General features: G+C 38.6%; 1 protein-coding gene across 10 annotated transcripts in view; it reads left to right on the top strand.

The window, feature by feature from the left end:
• The window catches only part of MAGED1 (MAGE family member D1), a 65,633-nt gene that overhangs the window by 15,520 nt on the left and 33,240 nt on the right, over positions 1–16,873 (top strand). For 4 of the 10 annotated variants that reach the window (XM_045878078.2, XR_010408831.1, XM_045878118.2 and 1 more), the window contains one exon: positions 4,243–4,357. The exons of 2 other annotated variants lie outside the window; for them this stretch is intronic. In XM_045878078.2, coding sequence (XP_045734034.1) covers positions 4,267–4,357 — 91 coding nt within the window. In that variant the 5' untranslated portion in view covers positions 4,243–4,266. Of the gene's footprint in view, positions 1–3,815; positions 3,871–4,242; positions 4,358–16,873 lie in introns of those variants that run through there. 4 more of the 10 variants (XM_054508037.1, XM_064583832.1, XM_045878062.3 and 1 more) reach the window with 2 other exon arrangements.

The following is a 16,873-nucleotide window of genomic DNA, read 5'->3' as shown; positions in this document are numbered from 1 at the left end:
CCATGAAATTATTACCATTTTCTATATATGCCATGTGTTTTTCAATCTTGTTTACAGAATTCTTTCTTACCTTGATTTCATAAAGGTATTCTACTATATTCCCCTGTAAAACTTTTATTCACAATTAGTTTCCAGTTGTAATTTATTTTTGTGTATTGTATGATGTAGAGAACTTACTTATTTTTTTTTTTTGAATGATTTATCAGTGGTTCCAGGACTATTTACTGAATAGTCTGTTCTTTCTCCACAGATTTATAATGCTGTCTCTATCATATACCAAGTGGTAATAGATGTAAATGTCTGCTTTTAGGCTTTCTATTCTGTTCCATTGGTCTATTTGTCTGTACCTATACTAGTCCTACATTGTTAATCCTATAGCTTTGTAATGCATCTTAATATTTGGTAGAGAAAGACCCCTTCCTTATTCCTCTTCCTCAAAAATATATTTTTTGCCCTTTACTTTTCCATATGAATTTTAAGCTAAGCTTAACATGGTCTATAAGAAACATTGAAATTTTGATTAGAACTTGTTCCTATTTATAGGTTTATAGATTTTGTTGCATGTTTACAACAATGAATGTGGTTCATCTCTCCTTTTGTCTAGGTATTTTTAATGTCTTTGAAAAAAAGTTTTATAGTTTTCTCCATAAGGGTTTCATGCATATTTTGTTAGACATATTTCTGTGTACCTGATAAGTTTTTGTTGTCCTTGCTAATATTTTTAAATTATTTTTGTAACTGATTGTGACTGGTGTACGGGAGTGCTTGATTCTGGTGCATTGTTTTTAGATCCATTCACTTTGCTTACCTCTTTCTCTAGGTCCAATTGTTGTTTATAGGTTTTGTTGAGTTTTTATATAAACTTTATATAAAACATGCTTAAAGGTATGTAAATCATAACTATACAGCTCATTGAATTATCACAAAGTGTTTTTGGCTTGTTAGTGTAATTTGTGAATAATTGTAATTTTTCCCCTTTCAGCCCTTGTACCTTCAAATATTGATATTCTATGTAAAATAAAATAGAATTTCTTTTCTAAAACTATTTTCACTGAAGCATTTCTGAGGCTTCATGCTCTAAATAGTGGTGTTTGATATGTAAATACTTTTGAAGTTATCAAAGAAAGGAAATTACCTTTACTTAGAAATTCCAACAGAACTTAATAAAAGAGCCTGCAGGGTAGTGATATTTCAGTTAATTGACCGCAGTCCCGGATTTGGTGGTCAGCATTTGTGAAATGCTAAAATGAAACTGGGTGATAAACAAGTATATGCAAATTAATGTACTGAGACTAACATAGATATAGAAAGAAAAACACACCCATCCTACCCTAATACATACTTTCTAGTGACCAGAACACTCAGGTCCTCTCTCCAGGGAATGTCAATTTCCATATTGGGATACTTAGGAAATCAAACTAAGAAAACAGCTTGTTTACTGTGAGCATGGAATTAAAGCAAAGAAGGCAGAGAATCTCACAAACATGGGGTCTTTTGTGTGGCAGTGGATCATTTGAGGAATGCGTTTGAATGCTCTACCCTCTCTTCACACTCCAAGCAGTTTGAGGGGCAGCAAGATGTAGTGGAAAAATACTGGACTTTGTTGACAGTTGAAGGGACTTGAATCCTAGCTCTTTGCTTATTGATCTTAGGCAAGTTACTTCTCAGAGTTTCATTTTTCTCACTGGTGAAATAGAAATCATGACACTGTTAATTTAAAAGAAATATATTCTTTCAAATTATTTGTTATAGAGTGAGTCCTGCAGAATTGTGGATTTATATTTGTTTATCCATGCCTGTGGGTGAAGAGGAAAGTGCCAATGATCCTTTCTAATTTGTCAGAATGATTTTAGAAGTATTAATCTATTTCCAAATATAGAGATTGCAGTTACAACTTTATCACTAGGTGGTATGAGCTTCCTATTGCTGCTGTAATAAATTATGACAAATATAAATAATAAACACATTTATTATCTTACAATTCCGGAGGTCAGCACTCCTAAAAATCAAGGTGTTAGCAGGCTTGAGCTCCCTCCAGAGGCTCTCAGGGAGAATATTATTTCCTTGCTTTTTTCAGCTTCTAGAGATTACCTGCTGTCCTTTGTTTGTGGTCCTTTTCTCTCTCTCTACAGATCCTGCAGTATAGCATCTTCACCTTCTCTGACTGACTTTCTACTTCCATTGTTGTATCTCCGTCTCTGACTTTGATCCTTCTGTTTCTTATAAGGACTCTTGTAATTACGTGGAGCCCACCAGGGTAATCCGGGATAACTTCTTCATCTTAAGACCCTTGATCACTTATGCAAAGTCCCATTTGCCATGTAAAGTAACATATTCACAGGAGCAGGACATCTTGGGAAGGCTATTATTCTGTCTACTACGCCAGGTTAATGAGTTAACAAGCAAGATACCTAGTTAGAATTACACATTTCTTTTGTAGGTTATTTTCATAGAACAAAGCATCAATTTCTAAAGTTGTGGGAGACCTACAAAATGTCTTTCTTTAAATAGTACTTCCAAGGAAAGATTTGTATTAACAGAGAATAGAACTAGTTGGTAACAGTTATGATTATTCATAAGTCTCCATATTGTAAAAGAGAACTAGATTGACATTCTTGTTAAAAATTCTCAATTTAACATCTTTTAAATTTAGATTATTTGAAATAAGTATGAAGCAAGATGGTTTCTACCCCTCCACAGCTTGAGGGAAGAGAGTACAGAGCCTTCATCTCTCTTTGAGTTTCCTTTTGTTGATTATGAAGATTTGTATTTGTAAAGTTAGACTCTGGAATTCCATTAGCTAATTTTAAGTAAAAAGCAGGTTTGGAGCCCAGTTTTGCTCGTGGAAATGGAGAAAGGACTGAAAAAAATTTTGTTATCAATGAAATTCTATATTTTGTGCCTTGTAAAGTAGTTGTTAAGATTCAGTGTGATCACTTTCCAAGGCCCTGACACCTGTTTAGTGAATGAGAGCAGTTTGAGTCTTTAATACTCTTTTCTGTACTTTCCATCTTTTTGTCTCCTTGTACTGTACTCTAATAGTTTTTATAAATTATTTCTTAATCTGTTGATTAATGCAATCCCCTGGGTTTTTCATTTGAGGCACTGTTTTTTTCTTCCAAAAGTTTGATTAGGTTTAATTATGATAGTTTCCTGATGCTTGGAAATACCTTCGTTTGTTATTTACTTCTTTATCTGTAGTAAAAGAATTACCTTATAGTTTATGTTTGCTAACCCCAGGATTAAGTCTTTTCTGTTATCAGCTGATCTTGCTGTTCTGCTTCTTTATCTAATTCAAGGCTCGAGGATCCGGAGGGCAAGTCATGTAATTCAGCCTGAGCTGCAGAATGACCTGCTTCGATTCATCAACCCCCTGAGAGGGTAGCCTTTTGGGGTCCCTGCTTATTGTAGGGAGAGTCTCCTATTAGTTTTCCTACTCTGTGTAGTTCTGGACTTTAATCTGCCTCTTTTGCCTTCAAAACAACCAAAATGAAAGTTAAAATTTTTTTGGAATGGACAAATGCCCTTGGGCAGAAATTGCCTCCCTGCTTATCTGTTTCTCTAGATTCTCCTTTTCCCCCTGTTTCTCTGATGTTTCCATATTTTTATTGCCCTGTATTTTTATTGTTTTTAAGTAGATGTTATTTCTTTTTCATCAAGATTTTGTTTTGTTTTCAGCATGAGGGATTGCTAAAACAACCCTGTGGGCAATTACCAGAATTAGGAAAATTTCCTACAACTCTCCTACATTTTCTTTGAGATTAGGTTTAGGCTCAGAACTTCTCATTACCTTGTGGGGTTTCTTTATTTTATAGACGAAACATCCAGTGCTCAGAAGAGTAAAGATACTTGCTCAAGGTCACCTAGCAAGTAAGTACTAATACTGGTTTTGAGCCCAGCTCTGTCCGGTCCTGAAGCCTGTGTGCTTAACCAGTTCAATGTACTGCATCCTTTGGATTCTTTTGTTTTTTGTTCCTGGAATATGGGACATCTTTCTTCTAGGAGGAGAGTAAATGTCGCATTGTGTTTCTCTTACCAAGTTTTTATCCCTCAAGGTCAGCACCCTCTCTTGTTCTTGGGGAATTATGCCTCTTTCAGAAGATCTATGCCTGTTTCTGAGACATCCTAATAAGTAAGAGACCCTCTTCTACCACCTACCGTGTGCTGCCTTTCAGAACTGAATTTAGGGACACTCAGTACCCCAGCTTTAACCACAAAGTTTTATTTTCTTTTCAACTGCAGGATATTCCACCTTGAAAGACCAAAATGCATTCCCAGATGAATTTGGAAAGAGCTAAGGACAAAGGGATCCAGGAAGAAATTCTCTTAGGTGAGCGAAGACAGGAGAATGAGACAGGTAGGAGCTTGAGAATTTATAGTTTTGTTAGATAGTGTTAAGATAGTTTGGGAATTTTGGTTGGTGAATGCCCTCAGGGCACCTTGACATGGTGGAAAACACAAGAGCTTTGGAGCCAGACACACTTGAATTGACAGTTCCCTTACTGATTAACTCTAAAATATTGGGTAAATCAGTTCTCCTCTCTGGCATCAGTTTCTTCATCTATATAATTTGAATAATAATACCTATCTCTCAAGGTTTCCATGTGAAATATAGGTAATATATTTTGGTGTAGTGTTTGTGCTTGGTACATGCTTACTAAATAATTGTAGTGTTACTATTCTTGTTGCAACTGTAGGGGTAGAAAAAATGCTCCCTTTTTTTCTAGGTGGACTGTTTCATATATTTATTATCTGTTTGCATTTCTTTTTTGTGAATGGTTTGCTCATGTTCTTTGCCTGTATTCTGTATTTGGGTCTATCATTTAGTTGATAAAATTTTGACTAAGAATAGTATCTACTTCAAAGAGGGAAATTTCAGAAAAAGTCAAAAATCTTAAGAATGTTAGAGATCCAGAATCCAAGGCCAATTCGTCATAGTCTCTCTGTGGAGAAGACTTGGCATGTGATGACATAGGCTGCAAGAAAGCTTGGCAGGGAAGGATCTAACATACTCCCTTCTCTGCAGAAATCTTTTGTGGGCACAATACTGCCTTTACAAAAAATAATCCAACCGAAGAGAAAGACTGTGAGTACATTGAGGAAAGACTGAGCTAGATGTTTTTTTTTTTAATTTTATTATGTTATGTTAATCACCATACATTACATCATTAGTTTTTGATATAGTGTTCCATGATTCATTCTTTGCGTATAACACCCAGTGCTGCATTCAGTACATGCCCTCTTTAATGCCCATCACCAAGCTAACCCATCCCCCCACCCCCCTCCCCTCTAGAACCCTCAGTTTGTTTCTCAGAGTCCACAGTCTCTCATGGTTCTTCTCCCCCTTCGATTTCCCCCCCTTCATTTTACCCTTCCTACTATCATCATTTTTTTAACATATAATGTATTATTTGTTTCAGAAGTACAGATCGGTGATTCATCAGTCTCACACAATAAACAGTAATCACCATAGCACATACCCTCCCCACTGTCTATCACCCAACCACCCCATCCCTCCCACCCCCCACCACTCTAGCAACCCTCAGTTTGTTTCCTGAGATTAAGAATTCCTCATATCAGTGAGATCATATGATACATATCTTTCTCTGATTGACTTATTTCGCTCAGCATAATACCCTCCAGTTCCATCCACATTGATGCAAATGGCAAGATTTCATTCCTTTTGACGGCTGCATAATATTCCATTGTGTATATATATACACATCTTCTTTATCCATTCATCTGTCGATGGACATCTTGGCTCTTTCCATAGTTTGGCTATTGTGGACATTGCTGCTATAAACATTGGGGTGCACGTACCCCTTCGGATCCCTACATTTTTATCTTTGGGGTAAATACCCAGTAGTGCAATTGCTGGGTCATACGGTAGCTCTATTTTCAACTTTTTGAGGAATCTCCATACTGTTTTCCAGAGTGGCTGCACCAGCTTTCATTACCACCAACAGTGTAGGAGGGTTCCCCTTTCTCCACAACCCCGCTGACATCTGTCATTTCCTGACTTGTTAATTTTACCCATTCTGACTGGTGTGAGGTGGTATCTCATTGAGGTTTTGATTGGGATTTCCCTGATGCCGAGTGATGTTGAGCACTTTTTTATGTGTCTATTGGCCATTTGGATGTCTTGTTTGGAAAAATGTCTGTTCATGTCTTCTGCCCATTTCTTGATTGGATTCTTTGTTCTTTGGGTGTTGAGTTTCATAAGTTCTTTATAGATTTTGGATACTAGCCCTTTATCTGATATGTCATTTGCAAATATCTTCTCCCATTCTGTCAGCTGTCTTTTGGTTTTGTTGACTGTTTCCTCTGCTGTGCAAAAGCTTTTTATCTTGACGAAGTCCCAAAAGTTCATTTTTGCCCTTGCTTCCCTTGCCTTTGGCGATGTTTCTAGGAAGAAGTTGCTGCGGCTGAGGTCAAAGAGGTTGCTGCCTGTGTTCTCCGTTAGGATTTTGATGGACTCCTGTCTCACATTTAGGTCTTTCAACTATTTTGAGTCTATTTTTGTGTGTGGTGTAAGGAAATGGTCCAGTTTCATTCTTCTGCATGTGGCTGTCCAATTTTCCCAACACCATTTGCTGAAGAGACTGTTTTTTTCCATTAGACATTCTTTCCTGCTTTGTTGAAGATGAGTTGACCATAGAGTTGAGGGTCCATTTCTGGGCTCTCTATTCTGTCCCATTGATCTATGTGTCTGTTTTTATGCCAGTACCATACTGTCTCAATGATTACAGCTTTGTAATAGAGCTTGAAGTCTGGAATTGTGATGCCACCAGCTTTGCTTTTCTTTTTCAACATTCCTCTGGCTATTTGACGTCTTTTCTGGTTCCATACAAATTTTAGGATTATTCCATTTCTTTGAAAAAAAGTGGATGTTCCATTTCTTTGAAAAAAGTGGCTGTTATTTTGATACGGATTGCATTAAATGTGTAGATTGCTCTAGGCAACATTGACATCTTCACAATATTTGTTCCATGAGCATGGAACGTTTTTCCATTTCTTTGTGTCTTCCTCAATTTCTTTCATGAGTATTTTAGAGTTTTCTGAGTACAGATCCTTTGCCTCTTTGGTTAGATTTATTCCTAGGTATCTTATGGTTTTGGGTGCAATTGTAAATGGGATTGACTCTTAATTTCTCTTTCTTCTGTCTTGTTGTTGGTGTATAGGAATGCCACTGATTTCTGTGCATTGATTTTATATCCTGCCACTTTACTGAATTCCTGTATGAGTTCTAGCAGTTTTGGGTTGGAGTCTTTTGGGTTTTCCACATAAAGTATCATATCATCTGCAAAGAGTGAGAGTTTGACTTCTTCTTTGCCAATTCAGATGCCTTTTATTTCTTTTTGTTGTCTGATTGCTGTGGCTAGGACTTCTAGTACTATGTTGAATAGCAGTAGTGATAGTGGACATCCCTGCCGTGTTCCTGACCTTAGGGGGAAAGCTCTCAGTTTTTCCCCATTGAGAATGATATTCGCTGTAGGTTTTTCATAGATGGCTTTTATAATATTGAGGTATGTACCCTCTATCCCTACAGTCTGAAGAGTTTTGATCAAGAAAGGATGCTATACTTTGTCAAATGCTTTTTCTGCATCTATTGAGAGGATCATATGGTTCTTGTTCTTTCTTTTATTAATGTATTGTATCACATTGATTGATTTGTGGATATTGAAACAACCTTGCAGCCCAGGAATAAATCCCACCTGGTTGTTGTGAATAATCCTTTTAATGTACTGTTGGATCCTATTGGCTAGTATTTTGGTGAGAATTTTTGCATCCATGTTCATCAGGGATATTGGTCTGTAATTCTCCTTTTTGATGGGGTCTTTGTCTGGTTTGGGGATCAAGGTAATGGTGGCCTCATAAAACGAGTTTGGAAGTTTTCCTTCCATTTCTCTTTTTTGGAACAGTTTCAGAAGAATAGGTATTAATTCTTCTTTAAATGTTTGGTAGAATTCCCCTGGGAAGCCATCTGGCCCTGGGCTCTTGTTTATTGGGAGATTTTTGATGACTGCTTCAATTTCCTTAGTGGTTATAGGTCTGTTCAGGTTTTCTATTTCTTCCTGGTTCAGTTTTGGTAGTTTATAGATCTTTAGGAATGCATCCATTTCTTCCAGATTATCTAATTTGCTGTCATACAGTTGCTCATAATATGTTCTTATAATTGTATTTCTTTGGTGTTGGTTGTGATCTCTCCTCTTTCATTCATGATTTTATTTATTTGAGTCATTTCTCTTTTCGTTTTGGTGAGTCTGGCCAGGGGATTATCAATCTTATTAATTCTTTCAAAGAACTAGCTCCTAGTTTCATTGATCTGTTCTACTGTTCTTTTGGTTTCTATTTCATTGATTTCTGCTTGATCTTTATTATTTCTCTTCTCCTGCTGGGTTTAGGCTTTTATTTGCTCTTCTTTCTCCAGCTCCTTTAGGTGTAGGGTTAGGTTGTGTATTTGAGACCTTTCTTGTTTCTTGAGAAAGGCTTGTATTGGTATATACTTTCCTCTTAGGATCACCTTTGCTGCATCCCAACTATTTTGAACAGTTGTATTTTCATTTTCATTTGTTTCCATGAATTTTAAAAATTGTTCTTTAATTTCCTGGTTGACCCATTCATTCTTTAGGATGCTCTTTAGCCTCCATGTATTTGAGTTCTTTCCAACTTTCCTCTTGTGATTGAGTTCTAGTTTCAAAGCATTGTGGCCCAAAAGTATGCAGGCAATGATCCTAACCTTTTGGTACCGGTTGAGACCTGATTTGTGACCTAGGATGTGATCTATTCTGGAGAATGTTCCATGGGCAGTAGAGAAGAATGTGTATTCTGTTGCTTTGGGATGGAATGTTCTGAACATATTTGTGAAATCCATTAGGTCCAGTGTGTCATTTAAAGCCTTTATTTCCTCATTGATCTTTTGCTTAGATGATCTGTCCATTTCAGTGAGGGGGGTGTTAAAGTCCCCTGCTATTATTGTATTGTTGTTGATGTGTTTCTTTGCTTTTGTTCTTAATTGGCTTATATAATTGGCTGCTCCCATGTTAGGGGCATAGATATTTACAACTGTTAGATCTTCTTGTTGGATAGACCCTTTAAGTATGATGTATTGTCCTTCCTCATCTCTTATTGTAGTCTTTGGTTTAAAATCTAATTTGTCTGATCTAAGGATTGCCACCCCAGCTTTCTTTTGGTGTCCATTAGCATGCCAAATGGTTTTCCACCCCATTGCTTTCAATCTGGAGGTGTCTTTGTTTCTAAAATGAGTCTCTTGCAGACAGCATGTCACTGGGTCTTGTTTTTTTTATCTAGTCTGATATCCTGTGTCTTTTGATTGGGGCATTTAGCCCATTAACATTCAGGGCAGCTATTGAAAGATATGAATTTAGTGCCATTGTATTGCCTGTAAGGTGACTGTTACTGCATATTGTCTGTGTTCCTTTCCGGTTTATGTTACTTTTAGGCTCTCTCCTTGCTTAGAGGACCCGTTTCAGTATTTCTTGTAGGGCTGGTTTCGTGTTTGTAAATTCCTTTGGTTTTTGTCCTGGAAGTTTTTGCTCTGTCCTTCTATTTTCTATGACAGCCTAGCTGGATATAGTGTTCTTGGCTGCATATTTTTCTCATTTAGTCCTCTGAATATATCATGCCAGTCCTTTCTGGCCTGCCAGGTCTCTGTGGATAGGTCTGTTGCCAATCTAATTTTCTACCATTGTAGGTTACAGATGTCTTGTCCCGAGCCGCTTTCAGGATTTTCTCTTTGTCTCTGAGACTCGTAAATTTTACTATTAGATGTCAGGGTGTTGACCTATTTTTATTGATTTTGAGGGGGGTTCTTTGTGCCTCCTGGATTTTGATGCCTGTTTCCTTCCCCAAATTAGGGAAGTTCTCTGCTATAATTTGCTCCAATATACCTTCTGCCCCTCTCTCTCTTTCTTCTTCTTCTGGGATCCCAATTATTCTAATATTGTTTCGTCTTCTGGTATCACTTATCTCTCGAATTCTGCCCTCGTGATCCAGTACTTGTTTATCTCTTTTTCTCAGCTTCTTCATTCTCCAGCATTTGGTCTTCTATATCACTAATTCTGTCTTTTGCCTCATTTATTCTAACAGTTAGAGCCTCCATTTTTTATTGCACCTCATTAATAGCCTTTTTGATTTCGACTTGGTTAGATTTTAGTTCTTTTATTTCTCCAGAAAGGGTTTCTCTAGTATCTTCATGCTTTTTTCAAGCCCAGCTAGTATCTTTATAATCATCATTCTGAACTGTAGGTCCAGTATCTTACTAATGTCCGTATTGATTAAGTCCTTGGCATTCGGTACTGCCTCGTGTTCTTTTTTTTTGAGGAGAGTTTTTCCATCTTGTCATTTAGTCCAGAGGAGAATAGATGAATGAGAGAACAAAATGCTAACAGGGTAAGAACGACCCCAGAAAAATGTACACTAAACAAATCAGAAGAGACCTGAAACCGGGGGAGAAGAAAGGGAAAGAAAGAAGAAAGGAAAAAAAAAGAAAAAGAAAAAGATAAAAAACAAACAAGAAAAACCTCAATATGATCAAATATGATCAGGGTGGTGCATATTTCAGTGCCACACAGTAGATCTTGGGCGTATTTTGGTCTGTTAGAAGAAAGTGCCTCCCAAAATTTTAAAGAAGTAAAAGCTTATATATGTACAAAAATAAGTGTAAATATGATGAAGGGATGGAATATGACTATAAAGATGAAAATTATAGAAGATTGTATAAAAGTAATAAGATAAGAAGTTGGTTGAAAAAAGAAAGAAGAGGATTTAAAAAAAAAAAAGGGAGAGAATGTGATCAGGCAGGAGACTAGAACAAAGCCATACACTAGAGATTTAGGGTATGTTTTGGTCTGTTAGAAGAAACTGTATCCCAAAATTTTAAAGAGAGAAGAACTTATATATATACACCAAAAATAAGGTTAACTACTATGAAGGGATAGAATATGATTCTAATAATGAAAAATAAAAAAGATTTTTTAGAAAAAGGGATTGATAAGATGTTGGTTGACAAAGGGGAAAAGAAAAAGAAAAAAAAGAAAATTAAAAAATTAGCTTTGAAAGGCTAAAGAATCAGGGAGAAAAAAGCCATGGATTCTATGTGCTGTATTCCCCTAGCGCTGGAGTTCTGCCTTTCTCATTGATTGGTAAACTCGGTCTTGGCTGGCTGTTCTTGCTGATCTTCTGGGGGAGGGGCCTGTTGCCATGGTTCCCAAATGTCTTTGCCGGAGGCGGAATTGTCCCGCCCTTGCTGGTCTGGGCTAAGTAATCTACTCGGGTTTGCTCTCAGGAGCTTTTGTTCCCTGCAAGCTTTCCGTACAGCTTTGGAGGAGGAGAGTGAAAATGGCGGCCTCCCAATCTCCGCCCAGAGGAGCCGAGAACTTGGGGCCCCACTCCTCAGGGAGCCCCCAGAGAAAAGTAGTCAATCACTCCCGTCTCCCCGGTCTCTGGCCACATTCCGTCCTCACGCGGCCTGTGACCAAGTGTTTCCATCTCTGGCACAGGACCCCGTGTGGAGTCTTCAAACCCAGCAGATCCCTGCGGTGCACTCCCGCGCCGCTACTCCGGGGGGAGGAAGGGGAGTCTCCCCTAGTCTCCCACTTGTTGGGTCCCTGCTGGAGGAGCAGTGGCCTGATTGTGCCACGGATTACGGTTTATGGCAGCCCTGAGCTGAGAGCCCGTGCCTGGGCTCCGCCTCTGCAGCCGGCTTCCCTGCTCCAATACCTGGGAGCTCTGCCGCACTCAGGCACCTCCGGTCTTTCTGTGTCCCCGAGGGTCCTGAGACCACACTGTCCCTGCGAGGGTTCCATCCCCCACTTAGCCACTGGAGCGAGGTCCCTCAGCGGAGCCGACTTCTAAAAGTTCTGATTTTGTGCTCCGCTGCTCTATCACCTGTCAGTAGCGGCTGATGGAGGCCCTCTCCCCCGCCGTCTATCCTCCCGAATATCGCCTCGGATTCACTTCTCCACACATCCTACCTTCCAGAAAGTGGTCTTTTTTCTGTTCAGAGAGTTGTTGCTATTCTTTTCTTCGATCTCCTTTGAGTTCATAGGTGTTCAGAATGGTATGATCCCTATCTAGCTGAATTCCTGGGACCAGACGAAATTTAGGTCTCCTACTCCTCTGCCATCTTGCTCCTCCCCCCCAGCTAGATGTTTTTGTGTGAGGAAAACCTTTAGGAGAAAGAGCAGAGAGGTATGGTTTATTTTTTAAGTTTATTTTTTTATTTAAATTCAATTCACTGGGCGCCTGGGTGGCTCAGTCGGTTAAGCCACTGCCTTCGGCTCAGGTCATGATCCTGGAGTCCCAGGATCAAGTCCTGCATCGGGCTCCCTGCTGAGCAGTGAGTCTGCTTCTCCCTCTGACCCTCCTCCCTCTCATGCTCTCTGTCTCTCGTTCTCTCTCTCGCAAATAAATAAAATCTAAAAAAAAAAAAAAAAAAGATCCAGTTAAATTCAATTCACTAACATATAGTGTATTATTAGTTTCAGAGGTAGAGTTCAGTGATTCATCAGTCTTATATAATACCCAGTGCTCATTACATCACTTGCCCTCCTTAATGTCCATTACCCAGGGATGGTGTAATTGGGTAACAGAGGTATAGTTTATAGGACCATAACTCTGCAAAGTTTTAGAATTTGTGAGACACTAGAAAATTTCCAGTGGAGAGAAGCCCTACATGTATGATTAATGTCTAAAAGCCTTTTGTTGGTGTTCAAGGTTGATGCCTCAGAGTACTCATAGTAGAGAGAAACCCTATGAAGGTAAGGAATATAGAAATTTTTGTCATGATGCTGAACTTATTTGACATCTGAGGATTCACACCTGAGAATTTATTAATTCATATGGCTATGGAAACTTGGAGAGGCCTTCAGGCAGAATTTAATTCTCTTTCAACACCAGAGATTTCATAGGATAGGAAAGCTTTCCCATTGTGAGAGAAATTGCAGTGGGTAATCAAGCTTTTTCAATCATATGAAAATGCATAGAGAGAAACCCTATGAATGTATTAACTATGGGAAAGACTTCAGGACAAGTTCAGACTTAAATGTTTTTAAAAATTTTTGTTTTTAAAAATTTTATTTATTTATTTGACAGAGAGAAAGAGGAGCAGGAGAGAACAAGCAGGGGGAGCAGCAGAGGGAGAGAGAGAAAGAGGCTGTCTGTTGAGCAGGGAGCCTGATGCAGGGCTCGATCCCAGGACCCTGGGATCATGACCTTAGTGGAAGGCAGAGGCTTAACTGACTGAGCCACCCAGGCACCCCCAGACTTTTTTTATTTTAAATGTAAGAGAGTTCATAGGGCAGAAGAACTCTATGTTTGCATTGCCTCTGGGAAGGCTTGCAGATCCAGCTCAAACCTTACTAAGCATGAAAGAATTGACAGTGCAAAGAAACCTTATGGTGTATAATGAATGTGGGAAAGGGATTTTGGTGATATCAGTCCTTATAGAACATCAGAAAATTTATAATGGAGATGGAAGGAGATCCTTGTTTATCATCTGTAAATTTATAGTGGAAAATGAACCATACCTGTAATGAATAAGCCTTCATTTAGAGGCTAAGTTTTATCTATCGTCAAGTGATTCATAAAGGGAGGATTGTCTGTGTTTATAAAAAAATGTGAGTACACTTTCAGCAGAATTTAGTCTTATTCGACATCAGTGGGTCCATAGTGGAGAAGAATCTTTCAGGTGCAATGAATGTGGAAAGGCCTTCAATTTTTTATTTTTTATTTTTTATTTTATTTATTTATTTATTTTAAATGTTTTATTTATTTATTCATGAAAGTCAGAGAGAGAGAGAGACGCAGAGGCAGAGGGAGAAGCAGGCTTCCCGTTGAGCAAGGAGCCCGATGTGGGACTCGATCCCAGGACCCTGGGATCATGACCTGAGCCGAAGGCAGACGCTTAACCCAACTGAGCCACCCAGGCGCCCAGGCCTTCAATTTTTTAAAAAAGTTTTTATTTATTTATTTGAGAGAGAGAGAATGAGAACACGAGCAGGAGAGGGGCAGAGGGAGAAGAAGAATCCCCATTGAGCAGAGAGCCCCATGTGGGGCTCGATGCCAGGACGCTGGAATCATGACCTGAGCAGAAGGCAGATGGTTAACTGACTGAGCCACCCAGGCATCCCGAAAAGGCCTTCAATTTGAAGTGTAATCTTACTCAGCATTAGACAGTACAGGCATCTTACTAATGTAATGATGTGGGATGGTCTTTGTGAGAAAAATCAGATCATGGTAGAAATGAAAAAAAGATTCATAATAAAAGTTGATTAAAATACTTTACATTTGGGTGGCTCAGTCGTTAAGCGTCTGCCTTCGGCTCAGGTCGTGATCCAGAGTCCTGGGATCGAGCCCCGCATCAGGCTCCCTGCTATGCGGGAAGCCTGCTTCTCCCTCTCCCACTCCCCCTGCTTGTGTTCCCTCTCTCACTGTCTCTCTGTCATATAAATAAATAAAATCTTTAAAAAAAAAAATACTTTACATTTATTCCATATAAGTATACACCTACCATGTGCCAAGCAGTATAAGAACTTTATGTAGTTTGTTTAATCATTTAACTCTTGCAATGATCATATGATAATAGGAATTCTTATCCTTGTTTTACATGTGAAGAAACTGAGGAGAGGAGATGGAAGAATTTTTCTAAGCTCACATAGCTATCACTGGAAGAGCCAGGATTTGAATCCTACATAATTTAATTGTTAGGGGTTTATAATGGCAATGTGTAAATCTTCAGAGATGTGTTAGCCTTTATTCATCATTAAGGGATTCACTCCAGAAATTGGAATTCACTCTTCAGTGCAGTGAGTTTTGGAAGCCTTAATTCAGTTTTGGAATCTGGTAGATACTCCCAGAAACTCCACATTGGGCTCCAGAAAATGGAGTAAGGGTTATAAAGAGTTTATCCTGTAACTCCGTTTGAATAGGGATTACCTCTAATCTTGGAAGATTTCACTAATAACAAAATTCTATTCTCAAATGTCCATCCTAACCACTTCTCATGGTTTAGGCAATTTGGTGTAGTATAAAGAACACAGACTCTGGGATTAGCTAAGACAGCTTCATCATCAGGAAGTAAGGGAGAGCAGTCCAATTCTAAAAAAGACAGAGTAGGAATGGAAGATAGACAGATGTGCTGGGAGCTTTAGGAATAGAGCCAGGTCATTTTAGGAATTATAACTAGATAAGCCAAAATAAACAGAATCTAGCCCATAAGAAATAGAGAAACTAGGGTATATGCTATGATTTTCTCCTTGGATGGGTATAGATACAGGTAGCTTGTCTGTTACCCAGTATTCACAGGAACTGCTACTTGAAATTGCTACAGGAATATTCATTGTTCTAGCACTCAAAGATCGGTGTGAGATTTTGGGATTTGGAATAAATGCTCCAATAGATTGTTTTTCATTTGAGAAAGAGGTTTTTAGTCTTCACTGTACTTTTCCAGGGGGTTTGGATGCAGAAGAAATGAAGGAGATAAGTTGATCCATTGTTTCTCCAAGTGTGATAGGCCTGTTACCTGGTTTCTCAGGTGTAGCACTTCGCTTGTTACCAGATTTCTCATCCTTAGAGATGAATATTTTCTGAATGAATTGACAAAACTGAAGTATAAATCAGAATGCCAATATATGGGTTTTGTCTTGATGACAAGATATCTCTCCAATGGGCAGTGCTGGATGCACATGGACAGAATTTACCTCTCAATGCTGATTTTTGCTACAACATTCCTTTGTTATATGTGCCATTGCTGTAGTCATACTGTTGCAAAGATTGTTTAGGAGATACTCTGCCTAATCCCATGTTAATTCTCTTAGATCAACTCTGATAATTATTGAGGCACATCATTGTGGCAGCCTATGCTCCAGGAAGAGAAATAAATTGTATATCTCATGCCAATTCCAACTGATTGAAATAGGTTTTCGTAGTATGCTGTCTTGAGAATGATTCTGAGGTGCAGGGGAACAATATTGGGGTTGATTACTGACGTCTGCCATAGATGTGAGATTGGCATCAGACTGGCCTCGTATATTACATCCTCATGATGAATCTTACTCATTCAGAAACATTTGTTAAGCATCTTCTCTATACCAGGCACTGTGATAGGGGATATCACAGTGTGATATTTTGAGTAGAGATGTGAATAAGACATGCTTTTCTGCTCCCAGAGGAGTTGATATTAGTAGAAGAGACATGTAAACAAATATAGACAGCAGAATATTACACATTTGATTAAAAAATACATATAGAGTACATTAGAGACACAAAGGAGGAAATAGTTAATTTCAGTGGGTGGGAGAGGGTTCCAAAAATAAATTAATGCTTAAGTTAAATATTGAAAGGTGTGTAGATGTTACCAGTGTTAACTGCTGGGGCTGAGGAATAGAGGAGAATCTGTCATTCCAAGCATTGGTGGTATGCGCAAAGATACAACATATGAAATAACTCTGTGTTTACAGTATGTTTATGGTATGTTTAAGAAGCTAAGTGTAGTTGGAACATAGAGAGAGAGAGAGGATGTAATGAAAAGGAGACAGTGGTTAGATCAGGGAGAGCCTTGAATGCTATACTAAGAACAGTGGGGAGATACTTGGAGATTTTAATCAGGTAATTAATAGGATCATATTTGCATTTTAGAACTATCCAGTCGATGAGAGTATAATAAATGGATAGACTGGAAAAGACAGAACTGGGTACAGGAAGAGGGTGTTAGAGAAGAGGAGAGCTGTTGAAGCCTGAGTTAAGGCATGGGAAGGAAATGAGAATACACATACATGTGAGAAATTAAGAACTCAGTCACTGACTGGATATGGGGCGGAGGGCCAATGGAGAAGAAGAAATCTAGGACGAT

The sequence above is a fragment of the Mirounga angustirostris genome, unplaced genomic scaffold, assembly GCF_029215605.1.
Source record: "Mirounga angustirostris isolate CCGP_5_RB_7025 unplaced genomic scaffold, mMirAng1.0.hap1 SCAF_33, whole genome shotgun sequence".
Lineage (NCBI taxonomy): Eukaryota > Metazoa > Chordata > Mammalia > Carnivora > Phocidae > Mirounga > Mirounga angustirostris.
The sequence above is the reverse complement of the archived record's forward strand: the minus strand, read 5'-3'. Positions and strand labels throughout refer to the sequence as shown.